This window comes from Neolamprologus brichardi, chromosome 3, assembly GCF_056152115.1.
Source record: "Neolamprologus brichardi isolate AB-2024 chromosome 3, ASM5615211v1, whole genome shotgun sequence".
Lineage (NCBI taxonomy): Eukaryota > Metazoa > Chordata > Actinopteri > Cichliformes > Cichlidae > Neolamprologus > Neolamprologus brichardi.
Window position 1 is genome coordinate 28,872,395 of NC_142106.1, and position 21,314 is coordinate 28,893,708.

Consider the following 21,314-nt stretch of genomic DNA (forward strand, 5'->3'; position numbering starts at 1 on the left):
AAGAGCTGATACTGGTTAAAAATTCTAATGTGTAGTTTTTGGACTCAAAAGTAAAAGAATGTAGAATCTACTTCAAAACTTCTCATACAGGGAAAATAAACCTCAGAAATGAGATCTATTAAAATGTACATGTTTAAATGCTAATATGCTATTATGCTAAAGCTTTGAGCTCAAAATATATTTTAGCATGCACCAGCCTATTTATCCATTTATGTGAAAATTGCAATGTGTTTGTAGAGGAAATTGTGTGGAACAGAACCTAATATTCAATTATCTTTCCAAATGTTAGTAGGCAGTAACAATACGAAAAGTGAAAAGACAGCTAGCTTAAAATGTACAATAGACTACTACTATATGCTAGCAAGTTGGTCCTTTGATGGCACTACTCTGCTTACCATATGAACCCACCAGTTCCAGGTGAACAACTATTGACGTTCCAGAATAATACAAAAATAAAAACATAAAAAATCTTTGGTTAGCACAGAACAAATACGAAACATCTTAAAAAAAATTTTTTTTTTAGTTTCTTGTGCCCTCACTGGACTGCTGCTCACCAGCACTGAGCTCAGCGGTGTCACCAATGGGTACAAGCTAGCCTATACATTGTACAATGCTGAACACAACACAGAAAAAAAAGACAGGAGACAAGACAGTTCTCTTAAGCTTCTATTAATTTTATTTTCTTTGCTTTTTTTTTAGGATGTTCATTGTGTTACACAGAGCAATTAGCCACACAAGTTTGATTCTCTTTAATTTTATTTTTTTTTATTGTTAATTATATTATTCTCCCTTATAAGCGCTAATGCTAAAAAAGTTACTCCAGAACTATCACACGGTTAACTAACTTGTGAGCACATCGGGACAGTAAACTAACACTTCACATACATAAAACAAAGAAAGATCATTAAAACAAATCAAAGGGGAAAGAAAAATGTAATTGAATTGTAAAAACCAAGAGACAAAAAAAAGACAAAATGGACAAGCATTTACAATCACACAGCCCTGCTCAACCACTCTGATTTCCTTATTTGGCCTTTTTAAAATTTCTAGGCTTTAATCCTGAAATGAGCCCAGCAATTACATTGTACACTCCAGCACAAAGGTCTGCAACCCACATGCTTTAATGCCACAATCTATCATGCACAAGCATGCGGCATGATATCAGTATTTGTGTTTTCCACATCTTCTGCAAAAGATGTTGATGGTACAATTGGCCGTTTATGCACTGCATAAGCAGCCTATTATGGGTCGGAAGGGAGTGACTCAAAAACAGGTTGCCGTCATCATTCCGACCATCAATTATAATTCCAAGCTCACATCTAAGGCCTTCCATCGCATCACAACCATGTCCGCTTCATGAGTCAGGTTTGGAAAAAGGAGAATTAAACAACATTTAAATGAAAGAGGCATCTTCCAACTCAGTGGTCGTGCTTTCATGCATTAGAATATAAACACATGCAATGGACTGGGCTCAAACATGGTCCTTTAAAAGCACAGTCAGTGTAATGGCTACTTGGCACAGGGCAGTGGTAAGCTTTGACTTTATTTGCAATTATTAAGTATTAGCAATTCAGTGAGAATCTGGATGAATTTATTTATGATAACTGATGCTTAAAGGTGCACGTTTAGCTCGGAGCACTTCTGATGGCAGAATTTGGTCAATAAACACCTCGATTCTTGAGGGGCTTTTAGTTTTGGCAGGACACTTAAGCTTATTGGCTCCAACCGGTTGGCTCAGAGTTCAGAGAGTGGCTGAAGAAACTCTTGTTTTCTATTCTTATATATTATCTGTGCATGGTGGCAGTGAAGGGGCTGGTTCATTGTCACTGATAAGTCACAAGGGGTTTTATTGGTCTTAAAACTTTTGTAGGTAACCTGGGCCTTTCTCCATCTTCATTGGTTAACTGTGCTTACAAGACACGAGCACTGACATTTGCTCTTTCTCTCTCTCTCTCTCCCCCCCCCCCTCCCCGCCTCACACTCACACATATCAGTATAAACATATGCAAACATGACTCTGTTGTCCCCGTTGGTGAATAAAGTGGGTGGAGAGGAGTACGCATTGGTTTTAACCGCACCCCCCCACCACCGCAGCACACATGAAGTCAAGTATGCTAGCTGGGTTTGTTTGGAGGTATCTGTGCATGGGCAAGGCTAAGAGATTACAACCCAGATAGATGATGAACACAGTGATCCTTTTCTGGCCACACCGAGCACTGAAATGCAATATCCATACGAGCATTCTACCGATGATGGGATGCTCCCTGGTGAGTAGTAGAACACAAGTGTGGATATTAAGACACGCAGTGCAAGACTGCCAGCAGTATTGGAAGCACTTCTGAATGTGCGGCGACTACTATCAATAGGGTGATAATTAAAGCGCGCAAAACACCCTCAGTCTCACCTATGTTTACCTCCAGGCCATAACTCAAAACAGCACACACACGAACACAGATTCACACAACTTAGCAGAATATAAAAGAAAAAAAAACAACATTATCCATTCAATATTAACATGAGTTGATAGCAGGCATGCAACTTCCAAACAGTCCAGAAGAAAAAATAAAATAAAATAAAAGCTTCTTGTCCATCACATCAAAATCCAATGGAGGGGGGGAAAGATTACAGTCACTTATAGACGAGGGCCAAATGGAAGACATAAACAATCTGGCAACATCAAGGAGGAAGTAGTCACTACAATGGCTCTCATTGGCTGTCTCCATATGATGGGGTCAGCCAATCAGTATCTTCAGCCCCTTGCTGAGACAGGTTACATATAAGAAAAAAAATCCCATAAAAGAAATGATTAAAAAAAAAGAAGAAGAACACAATAAAAACTAGCTTTAAAAGTAGTAGACACACATTGTTATAAGTATCTCTGCTATAGTACGTTTTTTTTGTCTATGTTGTTTTTAAGTCATTATGTAATAAAGAGAAAAGTTACTGTTTTTTTCTATCATCATTAGCTTCAATATCATCATCATCATCATCATCATCATCAAGAACATCAGAATCATCAGCATCAACATCCACAATACCGTTTTCAGGATTATTACTATTGGTTTTATACGCTGCACTGTAAATCTAAATTAAAGGGCTCTATTGGCTGACAATAGAGGGAGAGAGGACTAGTTGCTGGTCGTCACCCCCTCCTTTGCTTTAATAATCTCTTCATGCCTTTTAAAGACTCATGTTTATGGCAGAACAGCCGGTTGTACTTTGCTTTGGGCTGAGGTTGTAAAGAGAAGGGGTTTTTTTTTCCACTCAAGTCACTCTATTCCTCTTCCTCCTTCCCTCCCTCTCTCTAACCATCCATATTCCTATTCTGCTCTTTGTGGGGAATGAAAGGAGTTGTTTAGTGACAAAGTAAGTAACCCATTCATCTTGTCTCTGCATTATTGTCATGCTTCATCTTTCCCTTCCTTTTGCTTCCACCCTCCTCTCATCCCACTCTCGCTCTTTCTTTCTATCGTTTTGTTTTTCTTCAGCAAGACACCTCCATTGTTTGGGAGGGGCTGGGCGGCATCTGGCCGCCCTGCGAGCCCTGGGACAGGGTGCGGGAGCGAGAGCGGGAGCCATCCATGGAGTAGGAGGAGGAGAGGGAGGTGGTACGAGAGCGGGACAGGCGAGTCATGCAAGATGAAGCCACTGTGGAGAAACACAGAGAAACGGTCAGTAAGAGTACAAGTCATGGAAAAGGTCAGGTATCAAAAGGTAAGGAAATGTTGCTGACAATACATAGTTGTGGTCATCCACACTCATTATGGACATGATTGACAATTTGTGGCCTTTAATCATTTACTTGAATTGTTATTTTTCCAGCATGGAAAGACTATACAGCATACATCTTTAATAGCGTTAAAAAAACAAGGATTAGGGGGGCAATTTATTTTGAATTTTCGCTAATCTGCACAGGGTCAGATGAGGCCTAGACCTATTAACATCTCACTAGACTACCTCCAAATTCTTCAACTTCCTCTTAGATCAATAGCTGGACAGTTGAAACATGGTTGGGTGTTCCAACAGGATCCCGAACACACATCAAACCTGGTTTTGGAATGTATAAAACTGGCTAACATTAAGCTTCTGGAATGGTCTTCCCAAAGTCCACTCCAGAAGTCAAAGCTTTTAAAGTCAGATGTATGCTGTACAATCATTACACCGTGGAAAAAAGAACAGTTCAAAGAAATCATTAAAAGCCCAAAATGACCACAACATTCATGCTCACGATGAGGGTATGTAACTAAACAGAGTTGTACATCAGAAATACAACAGTTTATCCTTTAACTGACACAAAAAGTATCGAAATAAAAGTATGAAGCAAATAGGAAACAATACTAAAGCCATGTCTCTGTAGAAATAAGGAAGATAACTGCTTGATAAAGTGAACTTACTGTAGCCCATGCCCTGGATGAAATACTTGAAAGCCTCAGTAAGTTTAGCAGGCTGCAAAAAAAACACAGGACATTACATATCAGGTCAAAAACATGTTGAACTCGTTTGCTGCACTGAATAATGGTGCTCACTGAGGACCCCATGTGGAAGCCCAGGGTATCCGTTTTAGTTTTGACACCTAAAAACATTTGCCAACTTCTGGAGCTAAAAGACAATGAAGCTACCACGTATGTGTGAAAAACTACAATTCGCCTTGTGGCTACCTGTAGCAGACTCCTAACATGAGTCAATCCCCACAAACCAACAAGACATCAATATATTTACTGCTTTGTTTTAAATGGATCTTGATCTCTGTAGTTAAATCTTCCTTTCATGACAGCTTTGTGGGAACAGAAGCCAACATTTGGCTTGTTCTAAGTTTTTTAATTAGGCACCTGTGAGTGCGACACAATGGAAAAGTATCAAGATGTTCTTTTCACATGGAAATATTGCCCAGGGTGGATTTAACATCCACACCTATGTCACATCTAGAGATCTTAAGGTGTTTTTACCTGAGTCAGCTGAGGCAGACCACCAGCATCAGCCATCTGCAGAAGGACAGAAGACGTAAGTAAAGGTGAAAAAAAAAACAAAGACAGATAGACGATGCAGACACTGAGGACACAGGTATGAAAATCACCTTTAAGAACGAGGTTGTTGTCGGGTCCATTTTGCTGTTGCACTCCACCTGGTGGTTACAGAAAGAAACACAGTCTTTGTTACAACCTATCAGATCCTTTTTTCGCACAGAAACGTACAATCAGTGCAAACAGCCGTTCAGGTAAGTGTCAAATAATAAAAGAAACTTACAGCAGCATCCTCATAGGGAGCATGATCGCCCACCACCAGCATTACAGGACATCTGAGGGTCAAACAGAAACAGGTGCTGATTAGAAGTTTGAAGATTTGAGAGATTAACGTTTAGTAAAAAAATCAGAGTGGGTATTTACTTGAAAGCGCTGTTGCGGTCAAAGATCAGGTCTCTACGACTGTAAGGAGAAAGAAATGGTGTCAGTGGTAGTTTGATGTAAGGTCGATTATTTGTATTTATGTCATGATGCACGACAGCATGTTATGTTTACCTGTTGTAAGATTTCCACAGGAGCTCCATGTTGGACAGGTTGGGAGCTTTGGAGATGCGCTCTCTGTAAGACTGCACTAGATCTGTGCTTGACGACAGCTCCTCCTAGAAAAACGGTTTAACATTTGATCCTTTTTTATTTAACTTACAAAAAAAAAATCTGTCATTTAAACACTTATGGATCTAATAATGTACCTGACTGAAAAGGTGGCACAGAATCTGCTCTGTGAGGGAGGACGTCACGGAGCTGAGCTGGAGAGGAAAGAGGGGGGATCATTCAGGCAGTTTCTTTATTTTAATCAAGCGTGATGAAACATACGATAAACAATTACATGATCAATAGCACAGAACACACAGACCGTGCGTGAAGTCACGTAATTTCATATCCAGAGCTATTTTTACATTGATGAGTAACTCCCATTAGGACTAACAAGATTAAATGATGTTTCTGTGTACACGGCCACTGCAGCCCTGACGTGGAAGGAAGAGAGAGAGAAAGAAACCTTTTGAGCAGCCCAGTCTATCCATCCTCGGGCGTTAGTGTCGATGTTGATCAGAACCAGACCTTCCACTGCATCTGGGTTTGTGAGCTGAGGAGAGAAAGCAGAAGTGTTCACTGACAGTGTGACACTATCTCATATACATCTATATTTACGGCTCACGTGGTGAAGGGAAAACAAACAGCACATCGACATTATTTAATTTGCAGAAACCAAAGCCATCAACTCTTTGAAGGCTGGATTCAAAAATCCCACCAAAAGTCAGTTAAAAATTAAAATCAAAGGCATAATGTGGTTCGGTAATATGAATGTGTGCTTCCCATGTGGATGTATGCACTCTCTAGTGTGTGTGCATGATCCTGATGAGAAGCAGGATGGTGTCCTCTGGGATCTCGTCCAAGTTCAGGGATTCAGTGATCTGATCTTATTTGACTGAATCTGATACTCCCAGAAGTTCTCAGTTGGATTCAGATCACGGGCTAGTCAGTGACATGATTGCTGTTGTTTTCTAGGAACTGCCTACGTACAGTGACTACGAGGCCAGACACTGTCCTACACCAGGATCCACCGCACAAAGATAAGGTTAAGGTCTAAAGATTTCACCCTGGTACCCAACAGGAATCAGGGTGCTGTTAGTTAACAGGTGGATGCCTATGTGACCCTCAAAGGATTTGCTTTCTCAGATCATCACTGACCCACTGCCAGACCTGTCATGAGCCAGTTTAACTAGTCACATCGGTCGAGCTGCACGCAAACAGTGACGTGGCCACAGCTCTGTACTGGTTATACCACTGCTGAAGACACAAATAGTATTCTCCTGAGTGATAGGTGTTACAATTCACACAAAACCTCCACATCAGGGTTGGTACAGGAGGAAAAGTCGAAACTGGAAGCAGTTTTCGATCGCTACATTAGCTAGGGCAAGAACAACAGGGTATAATAAACCAGGCAGTTTCAGGCAGCATGATGTCCAGACTCTTTTATATCTGTCACACATGCTCAGTAAGAAGCTCCTCACCGGTGGCAGCTCTGCCAGATCTGCTGTTTTCTGGAGAACGGCACAGAACTCTACAGTGGCCCTGAGAAGCCAAACGGACTGCAACTTAAGAAAACACCAGCAATAAGAAGAATGCTGCAAAAACACAACGGAAATAGGAAAAACTAAAACAGAAATAACAGATTTCCAAAAGCAGAAGGGAAGTGTTTCTGGGCAGACAATAACCTGACGGACTAGTTGCAGGAACCAAAATATATTAAGAATTGTGCTGGGAGACACGTGGAGTATCTATCGGTTTTGTGAGGAAACAAAAGATGAGAGGTAAGTGTGTTAGCCTAACTATTAGCCTAAAAATCCGTCATCAGTATTATATGAATCATGATAAAACACATCTACCATGTTTTGGGTTCCTGCAACTGGTCCGTCGGGTTATTGTCTCCCCAGAAACACTTCCATTGTGCTTTTGGAAATCTGTTTTTCCTATTTCCGTTGTGTCTTGTGTGCTTTTGCAGCATTTTTCTTATTGCTGGTGTTTTTCTTAAGTTGCAGTCTGTTTGGTCTCTCAGGGCCACCGTAGAACTCTTTATAAGAAAGTCGAGTGACCTCTTCTCTGCACTTAGTGTTCTTTAATAAAAAGCCCTTTGGTGTTGAAGTTTTAACATCAATTAAAAACCATTTCAATTATTTGGGAACTCTAATTTTGTGGACGCGTTTACTAGTGTCTGGAGATGATGTTGATTTTCACATTTAAACCAAAGCTAATGAGCATTTAGCGTTTTCTTATTTTAAGAGGTTTGCACATAAATGTCCACAAGCATCACAGTTTAACATATTTATTCTACAAAGTGTTCTTGCTCTTCTCTCTTACAGTCAGCCCCGCGCAAAACTGTAAACAAGAACTGACACCATCCTGTGTTAATGCAAAATAAGACCTCTGTAGAGTGCTAAAGCTGGGTCTGAAATGACTCATCAGGACAGCTTTACCACAAAAAAAGAAAAAGATGCTTACCGCAAACCTGGCCAGGATGTATGCTCCTGCTCCCACACCCACTCCGATTACAGTACGGAAGCTGACAGAACGATAAAGGTTATTAACACCTACAGCATACACATGTGCACACAGTGTAAATTGTTGCTGAACACTCTGGTTATTTATATATCTACAGCATTGTGCAAAATTCTTGAACCACCCTTTTCTTTATATTTTGACAAGAAAATGGAAATAGCTGCAAAGATATACTGAAATACATGCAAACATATGAGGCAAAACCGTTTTAACAAGGTCACCACAGCAGGTAGCGCTGTGTGTCTCAAGGCCACTTAGCTCTGTTACACAAATCCAAAAAAAATTGCTTGCGGTCACATCACAATAAATACGGTTAACTCACTTGAAAAACTGCAGGACAGCTGGGATCATCTCTGATATGGTCTCCATGGAGGGATACTGGTAACTACAACAGCACACACAAATGAGCTTAATGCAATTAAGCGGCTTAATATGAAAACAAATATGTGAGGAATGTTATGTTACCCAGGAAATACTCATTCTTATCTAAGATCTCCTCAACCTATTCATGGTAGCTGGGCAGCGCTGATCCATTAGATAAATTTCATAAGTAAATACGACGGCTAACACCTCTATCCACAAGGATTTAAGACCACAAAGAGAATGAGCTTCAATTTCGAGAAGCAGCGGCGGAAGCGAAGGGTCAGAGCTGAGAATCTGTCACAATACATGAAACAAAATCCTGCTGAGCCACTAAAATAATCTCACAAGGAAAGGGAGTGATAGAGAAGTACTCGTGGGGGAAGGAATAAGAAGTACGGGGAGAGAAAAGAAGGGATTTTGTTTAAACCTCTGACAAGAGCGCATTAGAGAACAGAGATGGTGCAGGGGGAGATGTGAGAGAGGAGAATGGTAAGGATTTTTAGAAGAGATTAGGTTCAGGCCTGTACGGAAGATTTGTTTCCATTTCTCAGAAGTTTACTTTTAAAAAAAAAAAGTGCAAGGTTACTGCAGGACACCTTATCAAACACGATGATTGTCTCACCCTGCAGGGTAGGCGGCGGCCCCCTCCTCTTGTCCTGGGGCGTCGATGTGAATCAGGGTGAAATTCTTGACGATCTCCTGCATCTCTTCGAATTTGAACAGAGGCGAGAAGCAGCTCTTACCTGCCAGGTAACAAAAACAGAGTAAACGAAGATAATGAGGAAAAAATGCAATCAGTAAAAAGTAAGAGACTGTTTGACTTGGAGAGAGAGCTACTCACTGTCCAGACCCACATCGTGGAAGGTGAGGATAGCGGGCCTACGGGTGGTTCGCGTGCCATGGAGGGTCACGTGCAGGACGCCATGTGGAGTCTCAACACTGTGCTCCTAGAGAAAGCAACACGAACAAATACAGACTTAACAACGTCAACCTGATGGTAACATCTGGCATGGAAAACAAAAAAAATTAACTTTTCTGGTGCATGAACTTTCTTTTATTTTTGGCTGCTTGCCACAGCCAATCGTCTGCCTCCTTCTCGCCCTGTCCCTAGCATCCTCCCCTGTCTCACCAACCCTGCACCAACTCATCTTCAACAAGTTCTTTCTCTTTTTCTTCATATTCAACAACCTTTGTCAAAGATATCCACCACTGCTACACTGCACATGTCCAAACCATGTCTTGCCTCTTATTTTGTCTCCAAAAACTGAGTATTCCTCTCTAGCTCTTTGCAAATTCTGTATGAATCTGGTCCTTGTATACACTCAAGTTAATAAATTGCAAGTTCTATATCCATTCCTCCACTTCAGGTCATCCAATTTGTCTAGACTGCGATACTTGAGACAGGCTGAAAGATAAGAGTGTCACAGGGGGATGTTTCTATCCCCCTATTCTATCTATGGCTACGTCCACACTAATGCGTTTTCGTACAAAAACATCATTTTCTCTCCGTTTTGGCCTCCCGTCCACACTGAGACGGCAGAATGTGATGATTTTGTGGATGATTAAAGTCAGTCATATATCCACAAACACAGGCTGAAAGTCAGTGATGCTGCTCGGTTTGCAGTCCTGAATATCACGGCACAAGCAGGATTCACTGCACTGTTAATGTTAGCTATGTTATATTGCTGCCTCTGTTTGGTGGTGTCGAGCCAAACGGACTTTAACGTGTGTTTGAACAAGCTGACGGTTCACTCGTTAAGCTGAAAGAAAAATGCTTTAATCACAGGAGTCACACATGTGTCCACTGTACCAGCTGGGAACTCTTCTTGTTTCGTAATAACACAATCCTCCTTCTCTTGTGAAAATATTTTTTTCTTGTAAAAATAATATTATCATTCCAGTGTTTTCAGTGTGGGAGAAAGTACTCAGGGCCTTCAAGTTACACACTATGAAAGGCAGCAACAAGTTTAATATTCAGAAACCTAAAGTATGTATCAGCAGCTGAAAGGATCTAAAAATAAATGTTTGTTTCAGTTCTATGAAGCTTTGAGTATTTTGGGTTAGTAGTACTGCTGTGTTTGTTGCAACCTAAACATACCACCTGATTCAGCAGCTTGTAGAGCCATCTTTAGCAGCAATAACTCAATCACTTTTTTTGTGTGCGACTTTATCAGTCTGTCGCATCATTGTGGACACATTTTAGCTCAATTTTCTTCACAGCATTGCTTCACTTTATTGAGGTTTTCAGGCATTCATTTATGCACAGCTCTCTGAAGGTCACAGCATTTCAATCAGGTCGAAGTCTGGACTCTAACTGGGCCACTTGATTGTAGACTTGCTGGTGTGTTTGGCATCCCTGTTTAGGCCAAGCTTTAGGTGTCAGACAGACAACCTCACATATGACTCTAGAATACTTTGGTCTACAGAGGGGTTCACGGTCAACTGCTGTGGCTGCAAAACAAGCCCAAACCGTCACCCCTCCACCACCTGTCAGTTGGTATGAGCTGTTCGTGCTGTTATGCTTTGTTTGGTTTTCTCCAGCTGTGGTCTCTCCACTTTGGTGTCATCTGTCTAAGTCTTGTGGTTTGTTCAGATGCAACTTTGGAAACTTAAACCATGCTGGCATGTTCTTTGTAGAGACAAGGGGCTTTCTCCTGGCAGTCCGTCCAAGCTTGTTCAGTCTTCTTCTAATTGTGCTGTCATGAACTTTAACATTTAAAATCCTAACATTTAGAGTCTGAGATGTAGCTCTTGTATTTCTTTAGGGTATCTCTGAGTGTTGCACATACAGAAACTGGGGGGAATTTGCTCCAATGTCCACTCCTAGAAAGACAGTGGCATTGTGTGTTAACACACGTATGAATGCTCCAGAGCAGCAAACCCCCAAACCTTCTGCTCACACTTGCTGATGATGAGTTAATCAAGTGCACCTCGTAATTCCTATGGAAGCAGTAAGAGTGCACTTAATTTTTTTACATAATTGCAGAGAGTGCAGTGAAAATGTTCTTGTTACATGACTGTACGATGCAACGTTAGTTCTCAACTGGTCAAAAAAATGGGCTGATTTTCAAAAGTCAGTGGGACACAACAGGATGGGCACCATATTCATGGAAAAGGGGCACAGTGAAGAAATAAAACACTCACAGAAACCTGTCTTGTTGCAAAAATCTGTAAAATACAGCTAAATCCATTATTAATAGTTTCCAAACCCTACTAACAACTCTTCTGTGCAGCGATTTTCATTCCGCTTCTATATTTTTCCTATCGACTACTGACTGGAAAAGAAGCCCCTGCAGAGTTACTAAATATACTTGAATAAAGTTGAATAAAAATAACTGTGTATTTCATTTATAGCTATCAAGCTATAGCTATCAAACACATTTGCATGCATTTCACAGACAGTCTCACCTGTCCTTGGTCCAGGAGTATCCTAGCAGCCAGTTCAGCATCCTGTTAGAAAAAGAGCGACAGTCTCATTAGCAAAATGTGCACAAAGATTTCTTTTTACATTTGGAAGTAAGTGATGTCCTGCCTGTTTGGGTACTACAGGGACAAGATTTATTTAAAAGTAAATCAAGCTAAAAACTAAGAAGGACTCATTATCCACCAGCTGAACAAATCAGAATAAATCTCACTTTGCTTCTTAAAAAAAAAATCTTAATTAGGACTCCTTAAATGTATCTTTTTAGCGTGCATTACTGAAAATTGAGTCCAAAGGAGTGACATCTCAGCCTGCTGTTCTTTCATTTCTTTGTTCTTTCATGTCTAGAGAGGCTTTGCTTCCTAATTGACACCCACAAAGGCAGGATGGGTAGCATTATGCAGCTGATACCCCAGCAGAGAGCCCCTTCAGAGGAGCAGGTGGTTGTGACATGCCTGGCATTAAACAGAGGAAGTACTGACAGCGGGTTTCAAACGGGTGGCTCACTTGCAGCCTTGGATCTGTTTACCCCACTAATGAATTACTAGCATCACAAGCTCTTAGAAAATTAACAGTGTGGGAAGTTGAAGTGGAGATGGGCGTGGGCACAGATGGAAGTCATCGCTGAGGAGAAAAGAGGAAGTCCTAGAGGGTTGGTGACTGAAGAGAGGCTGCTGGCTCGATTAATTCAATTCAGTTTTATTTAGATAGCATCAAATGACAACAACAGTCAACTCAAGGCACTTTATATTGTAAGGTAAAGACCTAAAATAATAAAGAGAAAAACCCAATGACCAGGACAATCCTCTCTGTAACACTTGGTGGCGGTGGGAAGGAAAAGGCTCAGGGAGCGGGGTTATTATAGTTAACTAAATGAAACTAAATACTAAAACTAGATTTGAAAAAAACACTTTAGTACTGAAATAAATGACTTGAAATAAATAAAACAAATCGAAAAAACTGAACTTTGATAATAAAATAAGTCAAAAAGGTCGAGGAAATGTCATTAGTTTTAGTACCTGTTAGTTTAGTAAAAATGAGAGACATGTTTATTGTGACTGGTGTCTAAAATCAAAACTGATTTTTCTTAAATCTTAAAACTAAACATTTTCATACATTTAAAACTAAACTGAAATTAGAAAATCCACTCTAGAAACTAACTGAAAGTAAACTGAATTAAAAACAAAGTTAAAATGATATAAAAATACAAATTAATTGGAAAATACGAAACTATAATAACTATAAACATCTGCCGCAACTGTTTGGGGGTGAGGGGAGGAAAACAAGACAAAGACATGATGTGGAAGAGAGCCGGAGAAAATTTTAATCTAACTAATGATTACATGCAGAGAGGTGTATAAACACGCAGAGAGTGAAGAATTGCATCATGGGAAGCCCCCAGCAGCTGAGGTCTATTGCAGCATAAGTAAGGGAGGATTCAGGGTCACCTGATCCAGACACAGCTATATGCTTTATCAAAAAGGAAAGTTTTAAGCCTAATCTTGAAAGTAGAAACAGTGTCTGTCTCCTGAATCTAAATTGTGAGCTGGTTCCACAGAAGAGAGACCTGAGATCTGAAGGCTCTGCCTCCCATTCTCCTTTTAAATTCTCTAGGAACAACAAGTAAGCCTGCAGTCTGAGAGCAAAGTGCTCTAATAGGGTGATACGGTACTATGAGGTCGTTAGGATGAGATGGGGCCTGATTATTGAAAACCTTGACTGTCGATCAATTACTGTGGAGGTTGTGACCTGGGTGGAGTAGATACCAGTGAGTGATACATAATGGTCAACAAATTGAACCATTATGTGACCTTTTCCACAAAAAAGTTGATCCACATCTCACACCCTCACTCTGTAGGGTGAAAAACAAATTATTACAGGCTGTTACAGGTTGCTGCTTTTTATTTCCAGTTCAGTTAATATGTTCCATATCTTTAGAGCTTCTGTCTGCATCACCCCTCTTTATTCTGTCATTTTTGCTCAGAGGTCTCTGAGTTACATGGACAATACATTTTTTTTGCTGCTGAAATCCAAAAAGAAAAGAGGAAACTCAAAGGGACGCACCATTAGACCGATCACAAGCACAAATGAACACCATGATGCATGAAAAGCACTCCAGTTCTCATATGTCATATATTTAGAGTTATAAAAAATAAGCAATAAGCCCACAGGCAGACTACGGCAGTAAAAGCTACTTGTTATCGAGTTGTTTTGAAGTTGTTGCCCTGTGAAAGTCAAATACTCTATGCACAAAAAGACTGCTATATTAAAATGATCAAAGTCATGATGGTGTAGTTCTCTTTGCATTGGTTAAAAACCCATTTCGTCTGTCTGGCAGCCCAGCTTTAGTAAGTATGAAGGCTGTACTGCCAGACTTTATGATTATCATTAATTAATCTGGCTTCAGACGCGGATGCTGTGGGTCTTGCCTAAGAGTTAAATCATCTCAGCGGGAAGAGAAAACATAAGTTGAGGGCGAGCACTTCATTTAACTTTGTGACTGGTAGGACACTGTGGGTGCATGAAGAACCGACAGGGCCAAGTGTGTCCGGTAGTCCACAGCAGAACCACGTCAACAACAGCTACTGTTTCATAAGTGCGGTCACACTCTCTGGGCTGATTTTTTCCTCTTTTACAAATTTTGATTTAATTCTTTGACCTCATTTATTTTCCCACTGAGGTCAAAGACTTGTATGTAGAAAACACAGGAGCTTTTTTGTACTATCCTCCTGTAAACCCTGATTCTTGATTGTTTCTAACTGTTCCCCATGAGCTCCTTGTGTGTATATAAAGAGTTTAGCACTGTTGCCTCACAGCAGGAAGGTCCTGGGTCTGAATACTGTGTGAAGTCATGTCCTCTTTGTGCTTGCCTGGGTTCTCTCTCGGGGTAATCCAGCTTCCTTCCACACTCCCACGATTAATCGGTGAGACTGATTTGTCATCTTTTAGCCCTGTGACAGCCGGGCAACCTCCCCAGGGTATGCCCCGCCTCTCGCCCTATGACGGCTGGTCATAGGTCACCATGTGTGGTGTATATAAAGTCCCGGATCTCGCTTGTCCATTACTGGTTTGTCTGTTCACTTCTAATTCTCTGTGAATCTCATCATGTCTCAGCATTATTTCTTGTGTTTTTGGTCATGTTCTGATAAAACTGCTGTTTACCATTTTACCTGAAGCATATATCAAGATGGAAGAAGTATTAATTAATTATTAAGAACAATTAAAAATCAGGAAATTAGTTACTAAAAGAGATCAATGCTAGTCACAGCTCGGAAAATAGATTAAAAAAAAATCACTGGATAGAGTTAGAAACTGCAGAGTCCCTCACATTAATGGCTAATAATAATAATAATAATGGATTGCATTTATATAGCGCTTTTCGGTACCCCTCAAAGCGCTTTACAATACCACTATTTATTCACTCTCACATTCATACACTGGTGGAGGCAGCTACAGTTGTAGCCACAGCTGCCCTGGGACAGACTGACAGAAGCGAGGCTGCCATATTGCGCCATCGGCCCTTCTGGCCATCACCAGTAGGCGGCAGGTGAAGTGTCTTGTCCAAGGACACAACGACCGAGACTGTCCGAGCCGGGGCTCAAACCGGCAACCTTCCGATTACAAGACGAACACCCAACTCTTCAGCCACAATCGCTAGTTTAGAGTTAATTACCAGTTATCCAAACATGCACGTCTTTGGACCATGGGAGGAAGCCACACTGTGGAGTGCCCACATTGTCAACTAGAGAATGTGCAAACTGAGAAAAGCCAAAGCTGGGGTTCACACCAGGAGAACCACTGCAGAAAAATCTCTGTTGTTTTTGTTTCACTACTGTGTTGTGCTCTTTGTCCACAAGGGGGCTCTGCTCTGCAGCGCTGCATCTGCACGGCAACATCAGCCCAGCAGAGCAAAGGATCTGCTCCCGATCCTTCAGGGCTTTGACGTCAACCTGGCAGATATGAGCCAGCGCTGCAGCTGTGCGCGCACACACACACATCTATTTAAGTACACACTGACACACAAAGTCATGCACAAATGTGTTTGGAACACATGTTGTCACATGTAGGCTTTGTTCAGACTCAAAAACACTTTCATTCATGCACACATGCACAGCAAGGACACATAGTGACACAATTGCACATACACCAGCCCTCTTTTTCTTTCTCTTGGTTTGCTTGTGCTTTCATGTCATGCTCACTGTGTCTGTGTGTGTGTATGTGTATGTGTGTGTGTGTGTGTGTGTGCGGATGTTCTTTATTGATCAGATTACATTAAATCATAGTATATTGGAGATTTAGTCTTGTATAACATGCATGTATCTGTAAGAGCTCCATCTCAGACCTTGGTGGTGTCAGCCTGACCCGTGAGTAAAGGCTTATCCTCCGTGATGGCGATCTCCTGCATTTCTGTTGTCATGGTGTTGCCTCCTGCACGGAAAAAAAGGCACAATGAGTACTTCTTATTTTTAAAGTCAATCCTCCAGAAATACTGGATACTGTTATAGGGGCATGGAGCACGCATAAAAGGGTCGATGCAGGCATTTATGCACACGCACAACAAGTGATTAAATACTGTATGTCGCTGTGACCCTCTGCGACTCTGTTTGCGCTGTGGGACTGAAAGTTAATTAGTAATTAGTCCCAGTAGAGCAGAAATGGATTGTGGGACAGAGGGAGCTAAAAGACAAAAGGACAGATGGATAAGTCGAGGTACACTTAAAAAAAACATAAGTGTTCAGGATATTTTGTAAATATTCTTTATTCATTTGTTTATTAGTACAGAAAACAACAAAAACAATAAGATATATCAGCCAAGTTTTTTTTTTTTTTTTACCAGTGTTAATGCGTACTACTGATGATATTTTATATCCATTATATCAAAATTATATTATTATATTAAAACACTTTGTTGTGTTGATATTTGTATAAAGTAACAATAAAATGAGAAAGTGCATCAACATTTCTTCCTAAGCACTTTACATAAGTTAATGCACCATTGTGTAATTGTGAGAAACGACAGCCAACAAACCAGCGGCTGATAACAATGTTGTCAAAGGGGAAAATGAAACTTGGTCAAGCGTGCCGCTTAATTTCAGGCACCTTCACACCTTTACAGCGACAGCAGCAACTAGCTGTCTCTGTCGCTCCACCGCAGCAACTAGGAGCTAAAAGCTGCTCCCGCGGGCATCGCAAAGGTGGAAGGAGAAGCTAAGCTTATTTAATTTCCCTGCATTGATCTTTGCACTGGTCTGGGAATTTAATCAGAGGCCCTCCCAGTCACGACTCCAGACATCCCACTGCCACAGGATTTTTAAGGTGCTACTTTCATGGTTAAAGAAATGGCAAAATAATGGTTCATCTGCACGATTGATCTGGAGGGCTTTTGCATTTATTCTCATACACTTTAGTTATCTGCAAGACCTGTTAATAGACTGCATTTTGCAGCAGCACATACATAGGGACCTTTGACATGCAAATAACATCAAACGACGCTCAGATCGGTGCAGTGGGAGAAATTCCACACTTTGACTTGCCGCTTGCAGCCATGCTCTATTTTACTTCCTTACATTATTGTGAGAATCTGACGTTTTAATCACAGCTTGCCCTGATTTATGGCACAAAACCAGCAGCAGCTGGAATACACATTGAAGGTCTGCAGCCTTGAACTGTTTGGGGTTTTCTTCCTCACTGAGACAAAGTAAACTGACAAACTGTCGCTCAGAAACCAAGTTAAGACATTTGATGTCGGATCATGTGGAGATGACAGCTGCACATACACACAGCGGGACATTTTTCAGAGTGGACAGCAGGTCTGTCAGCAAGAACTGCTTTGTATTACTACCATCCATGCTGTCATCTTACACTATTTTCTGTTATTTTGGAAAATTACCCACACTGAGAATCTCAAGTGCCACAGAGCAGCGATTTTTTTTGTGGTTTGGCTTGCAGCATTTACCGAGGCTGAAAGGAAGTGAGCGCGCTCAGGTTGTTATTGTGCCTATCTGAAAGCATTGTGCTCAATCTGACATTTAAACGTGGAATAGGAGACCTTGTGACATCACTTTTTGTGCGAGCGTGCCCGTGCGCAATTCATGCTCCCATAAACCGATGACTGTATTCTGTCTGCAGATTATTAAAGGAAGCGGGTGGGTGGGGGTGGGGGAGATTGCAAGTTCATGTGTGTTTCCTTGTGTGCGTGTTCGCTCGCATGTGTGCACTCATCAGAAAATGAACTGCTGGCCCCGAGGGAGCTGTGTGTCTCTCTCTGCGTCGCGCACGGAAATGATTAGTCACCAAAGAGCCCCAGCACACACACACACACACACACAAACCCTCAGTTCCTCCATTGTTGACCATCCATCTCTCCTCCACTCCCTTTACATTCATCTGTGTATTAGTTTATTGCGTTTATTAGCATCTTATTTTTTATCACCCCTGCCACTGTGCCTGTGTCTCTCTCTGCCTTTCCTTCACTCAGTATCAGTTTCACACTGACAGCCACTCAGTTGAGGCATCCACTGATTTATTTTATGACTTTATTGCATCACTTCAGCCTCTGGAAGCACTCAGATTTGTCCTCCTCAGCATTTGTGTTTCGGAGCAGCATCTGTTTACCAGCCTCCTGGATGCTGGACTGGGATATAATAGTTTTGGCTGAAGAGGAAAAGGAAAAAAAATGAACAAAAAATTTTAATCATCTAATGGCGAGAAAATCCTGCAGACAGATTAGAGTCAACTGATCTGTGAGCCAACAGATATCAGTCTACAAAATTGTATACAAATCCATTTTAGTGCCATAACTACCTACAGTGCTGTTGTCGTTATCAATTATTCACTGAACGGAGGCTGTCTGTGGTTTAGGCAGGCACACATGTCTGCTTCTTCGCCTCGTTGCTCCATATACCGTCCTGCCATGTGTGTCCTCGTGCTATATGTGACACTATATAGGCAGCTTGTATTTGGCACTCAATCAGTCTGCCATTCTTCACTGCTCCTGAAATGCAATTCTGTAAAATCATGCAATGCACAATGTCTTACATACTTCCTATGCTTAGCAGACGACTGCATAAACTGCTCATAAAAGCTGGAGTCTTTTAATATTTGGTCATTTTGGCACCAAACTAGCCCACAATTACCTAAATAAATGTGGATTTATTTTTTCACAGATAACTAATTCATTAAATCGCCATTTATTGACTGAAAAATCATTAACAACTAAGACAGATGCCCAGAATTTTATGGCTCCAGCTTCCTAATTATCTGCTGCTTTCCTTTTGTTAACATGGACATTTTGTCTGACAAGATAAGTGTCAGTTAATGAAGAACACAAATGGCTGATTAATCAATAAGAACATAATTTAGGCCATTATCACAGAAGAATCGATCAATTTACAATGAAGGCAGTGCTGAAGCGAACATACAGTTCAACAGGCAGATTATTAAGACAGAGCAATTAAAACATTTAAAGACAAGAACACCAACAGACTGCAGTGAGTGGATTAATCAGCCACATATGTTCAGTGAATTACACTTTGAGACAAAGAAAGTAGGTTAGTTTTAATACTCAACTGATACTGGGATAATTTCCCGGTGAGTACTGGAGTTTAATCAATACAGAATTTTAAGACCAATATCGGTACTGATATTTTCTCATTTGAAAATCTGAAAGGTCTTTATTTTTAATTTATCAGCTGTTCAATATCAATCCAATTGATCGGGAAATAATAACACTGGCATTAATCAGTAAGGTTGATTATTCTTGTTATCAATATATAGGAAAATATCTTTAATATACACATTCAATATGTGAGAAGTAATTTTAGAAAGAAAATAATGGGATCATTGATCATTAAGTTTCTAGCAACGTATTTAAAAACAAGAAAACAGTGAGACACTGCTGGCTCTGCTCGACCAGAAGTTCAGGATGCTGCAGATAGCTCTAAAAGTATTGTAAAAAACGGACTTTTGTACAGACAGTAAGGGAGAAAAAGACAACCAACACACAGGTGATTTTCACATTTTTAAAAGAATGTATTTTTGTGTGAATCGTGAAAATGATTAGGCAGGAGAAGAGACATGGCAGGAGGCGTGCAGCTGTAATACTTCATAGATCGATGTGAACACACTTTAGTCAACTTTAATGCAGGTCCAGGAATTTTCATAAACATCAGAAGAATGCTAATTTTGATGCTATCTTACAAAAAGCAAAAAATAAAAAATAATAGAGAAGTACTAAAGACTAAGCTTCCCAACCCACCCCCATCTCTTAGATGTCCAGCGGGTATATCAAGCCTGTTTCTGGACTGTGGCTTTGCCAAAGACTTTGACTGCTTCACTGGGGATTTAATGCCTTTAGCATCTGGCACAATAACACATGCACTGATGCAAATACAGGATGTGAGCACTTGGACTAGATGCTACTTCATCTGGGGTATTTTCACTTCACTGCTATCAAATCCACACTGACTGAAATGACAGAGGAAATGGTGTTTGTGAGTCTTAAGCGTACTATGGTATTTATAAAAGAGGCACCATGAGGCTATTTTGAGAGGCTTATAAACAGAACTGGAATATTCTATGTAGAAACAACCTGATCCCAAATGCAACTACAGGATAGGACTCAAGTTAGTGAAGTGTGTTACCTAAAAAAAGGGCAGATTTAGGAATTTAAAATGACAATATAAACACATACACACAAGCCCAAAGTCTCTGTTTTGTAATTTTGTACATTATGACCGCGCTTAGCCTTAATCCTGTCCTGCTTGATATGTAGATTACTGTGCCACAGCTTGTCCCATGTTATTATCATTGGTCTGACATGTCCGGATATGCCTGCAAAGTATATTTGTTTTTGTGAGTCTTTAATTGTGTTAATAGGTCTCTTGTATTTTTAAGGGAATGTATTGAGTTTCTCCATAAAAGAGATGACTAGCAGCTATGCAGAGTAGTTATTTTCCATGACACAAAGACAGATACCATATTTAGCACAAAGATGACTTCTGTATGCAATGATTGCTTTACTTTTATTGCCCTCCTAGATCAATAATCATTTAGTGAATCAAGCTGCTTTAGCTGTTTTGTTAAACCAATAATCCATAACTGAAAAATAGGAATGACGTTAAAGCCTTGATGTATTAAGAATGTAAAACTTACAATATCGACAGTAGAGTCGGGTTTGTTAACCACCACGTTCATATGATTTTCACTGGCCCGAAAAGCTTTTCATGAAATGCACAATTGTTGGAAAAAGTGTGTCTGCATGACAGCAAATACATTTCTCAGTGCATTAAAAAAATTAAAATTCTGATTATAATCATAGCTTTTTATCTTGCCTGAAATGAACACGGCCCAATTCTCAAAAACTGTATAAGACCAAGTCATTTTTCCCACTGATAGGTCTGCTGACTGACTGTTTACAGCCCTATATAGGAATATTATAGGGCATTATCGGA

General features: G+C 40.5%; 1 protein-coding gene across 2 annotated transcripts in view; it reads right to left on the minus strand.

The window, feature by feature from the left end:
• Nucleotides 1-653: 653 nt before the first annotated feature.
• ndrg2 (NDRG family member 2) overlaps nucleotides 654-21,314 on the minus strand; it is a 44,324-nt gene continuing 23,663 nt past the window's right edge. For both annotated transcript variants that reach the window (XM_087835896.1, XM_087835900.1), the window contains exons 2-16: nucleotides 16,205-16,290; nucleotides 11,850-11,891; nucleotides 9,283-9,388; nucleotides 9,064-9,184; nucleotides 8,401-8,463; nucleotides 8,022-8,082; nucleotides 6,019-6,105; nucleotides 5,711-5,767; nucleotides 5,517-5,620; nucleotides 5,385-5,423; nucleotides 5,245-5,296; nucleotides 5,075-5,122; nucleotides 4,947-4,982; nucleotides 4,395-4,446; nucleotides 654-3,648 (exon numbers count right to left, since the gene is read on the minus strand). In XM_087835896.1, the coding sequence (XP_087692022.1) occupies nucleotides 3,485-3,648; nucleotides 4,395-4,446; nucleotides 4,947-4,982; nucleotides 5,075-5,122; nucleotides 5,245-5,296; nucleotides 5,385-5,423; nucleotides 5,517-5,620; nucleotides 5,711-5,767; nucleotides 6,019-6,105; nucleotides 8,022-8,082; nucleotides 8,401-8,463; nucleotides 9,064-9,184; nucleotides 9,283-9,388; nucleotides 11,850-11,891; nucleotides 16,205-16,279 (1,107 nt within the window). In that variant the 5' untranslated portion in view covers nucleotides 16,280-16,290 and the 3' untranslated portion in view covers nucleotides 654-3,484. The remainder of the gene's footprint in view (nucleotides 3,649-4,394; nucleotides 4,447-4,946; nucleotides 4,983-5,074; nucleotides 5,123-5,244; nucleotides 5,297-5,384; nucleotides 5,424-5,516; nucleotides 5,621-5,710; nucleotides 5,768-6,018; nucleotides 6,106-8,021; nucleotides 8,083-8,400; nucleotides 8,464-9,063; nucleotides 9,185-9,282; nucleotides 9,389-11,849; nucleotides 11,892-16,204; nucleotides 16,291-21,314) is intronic.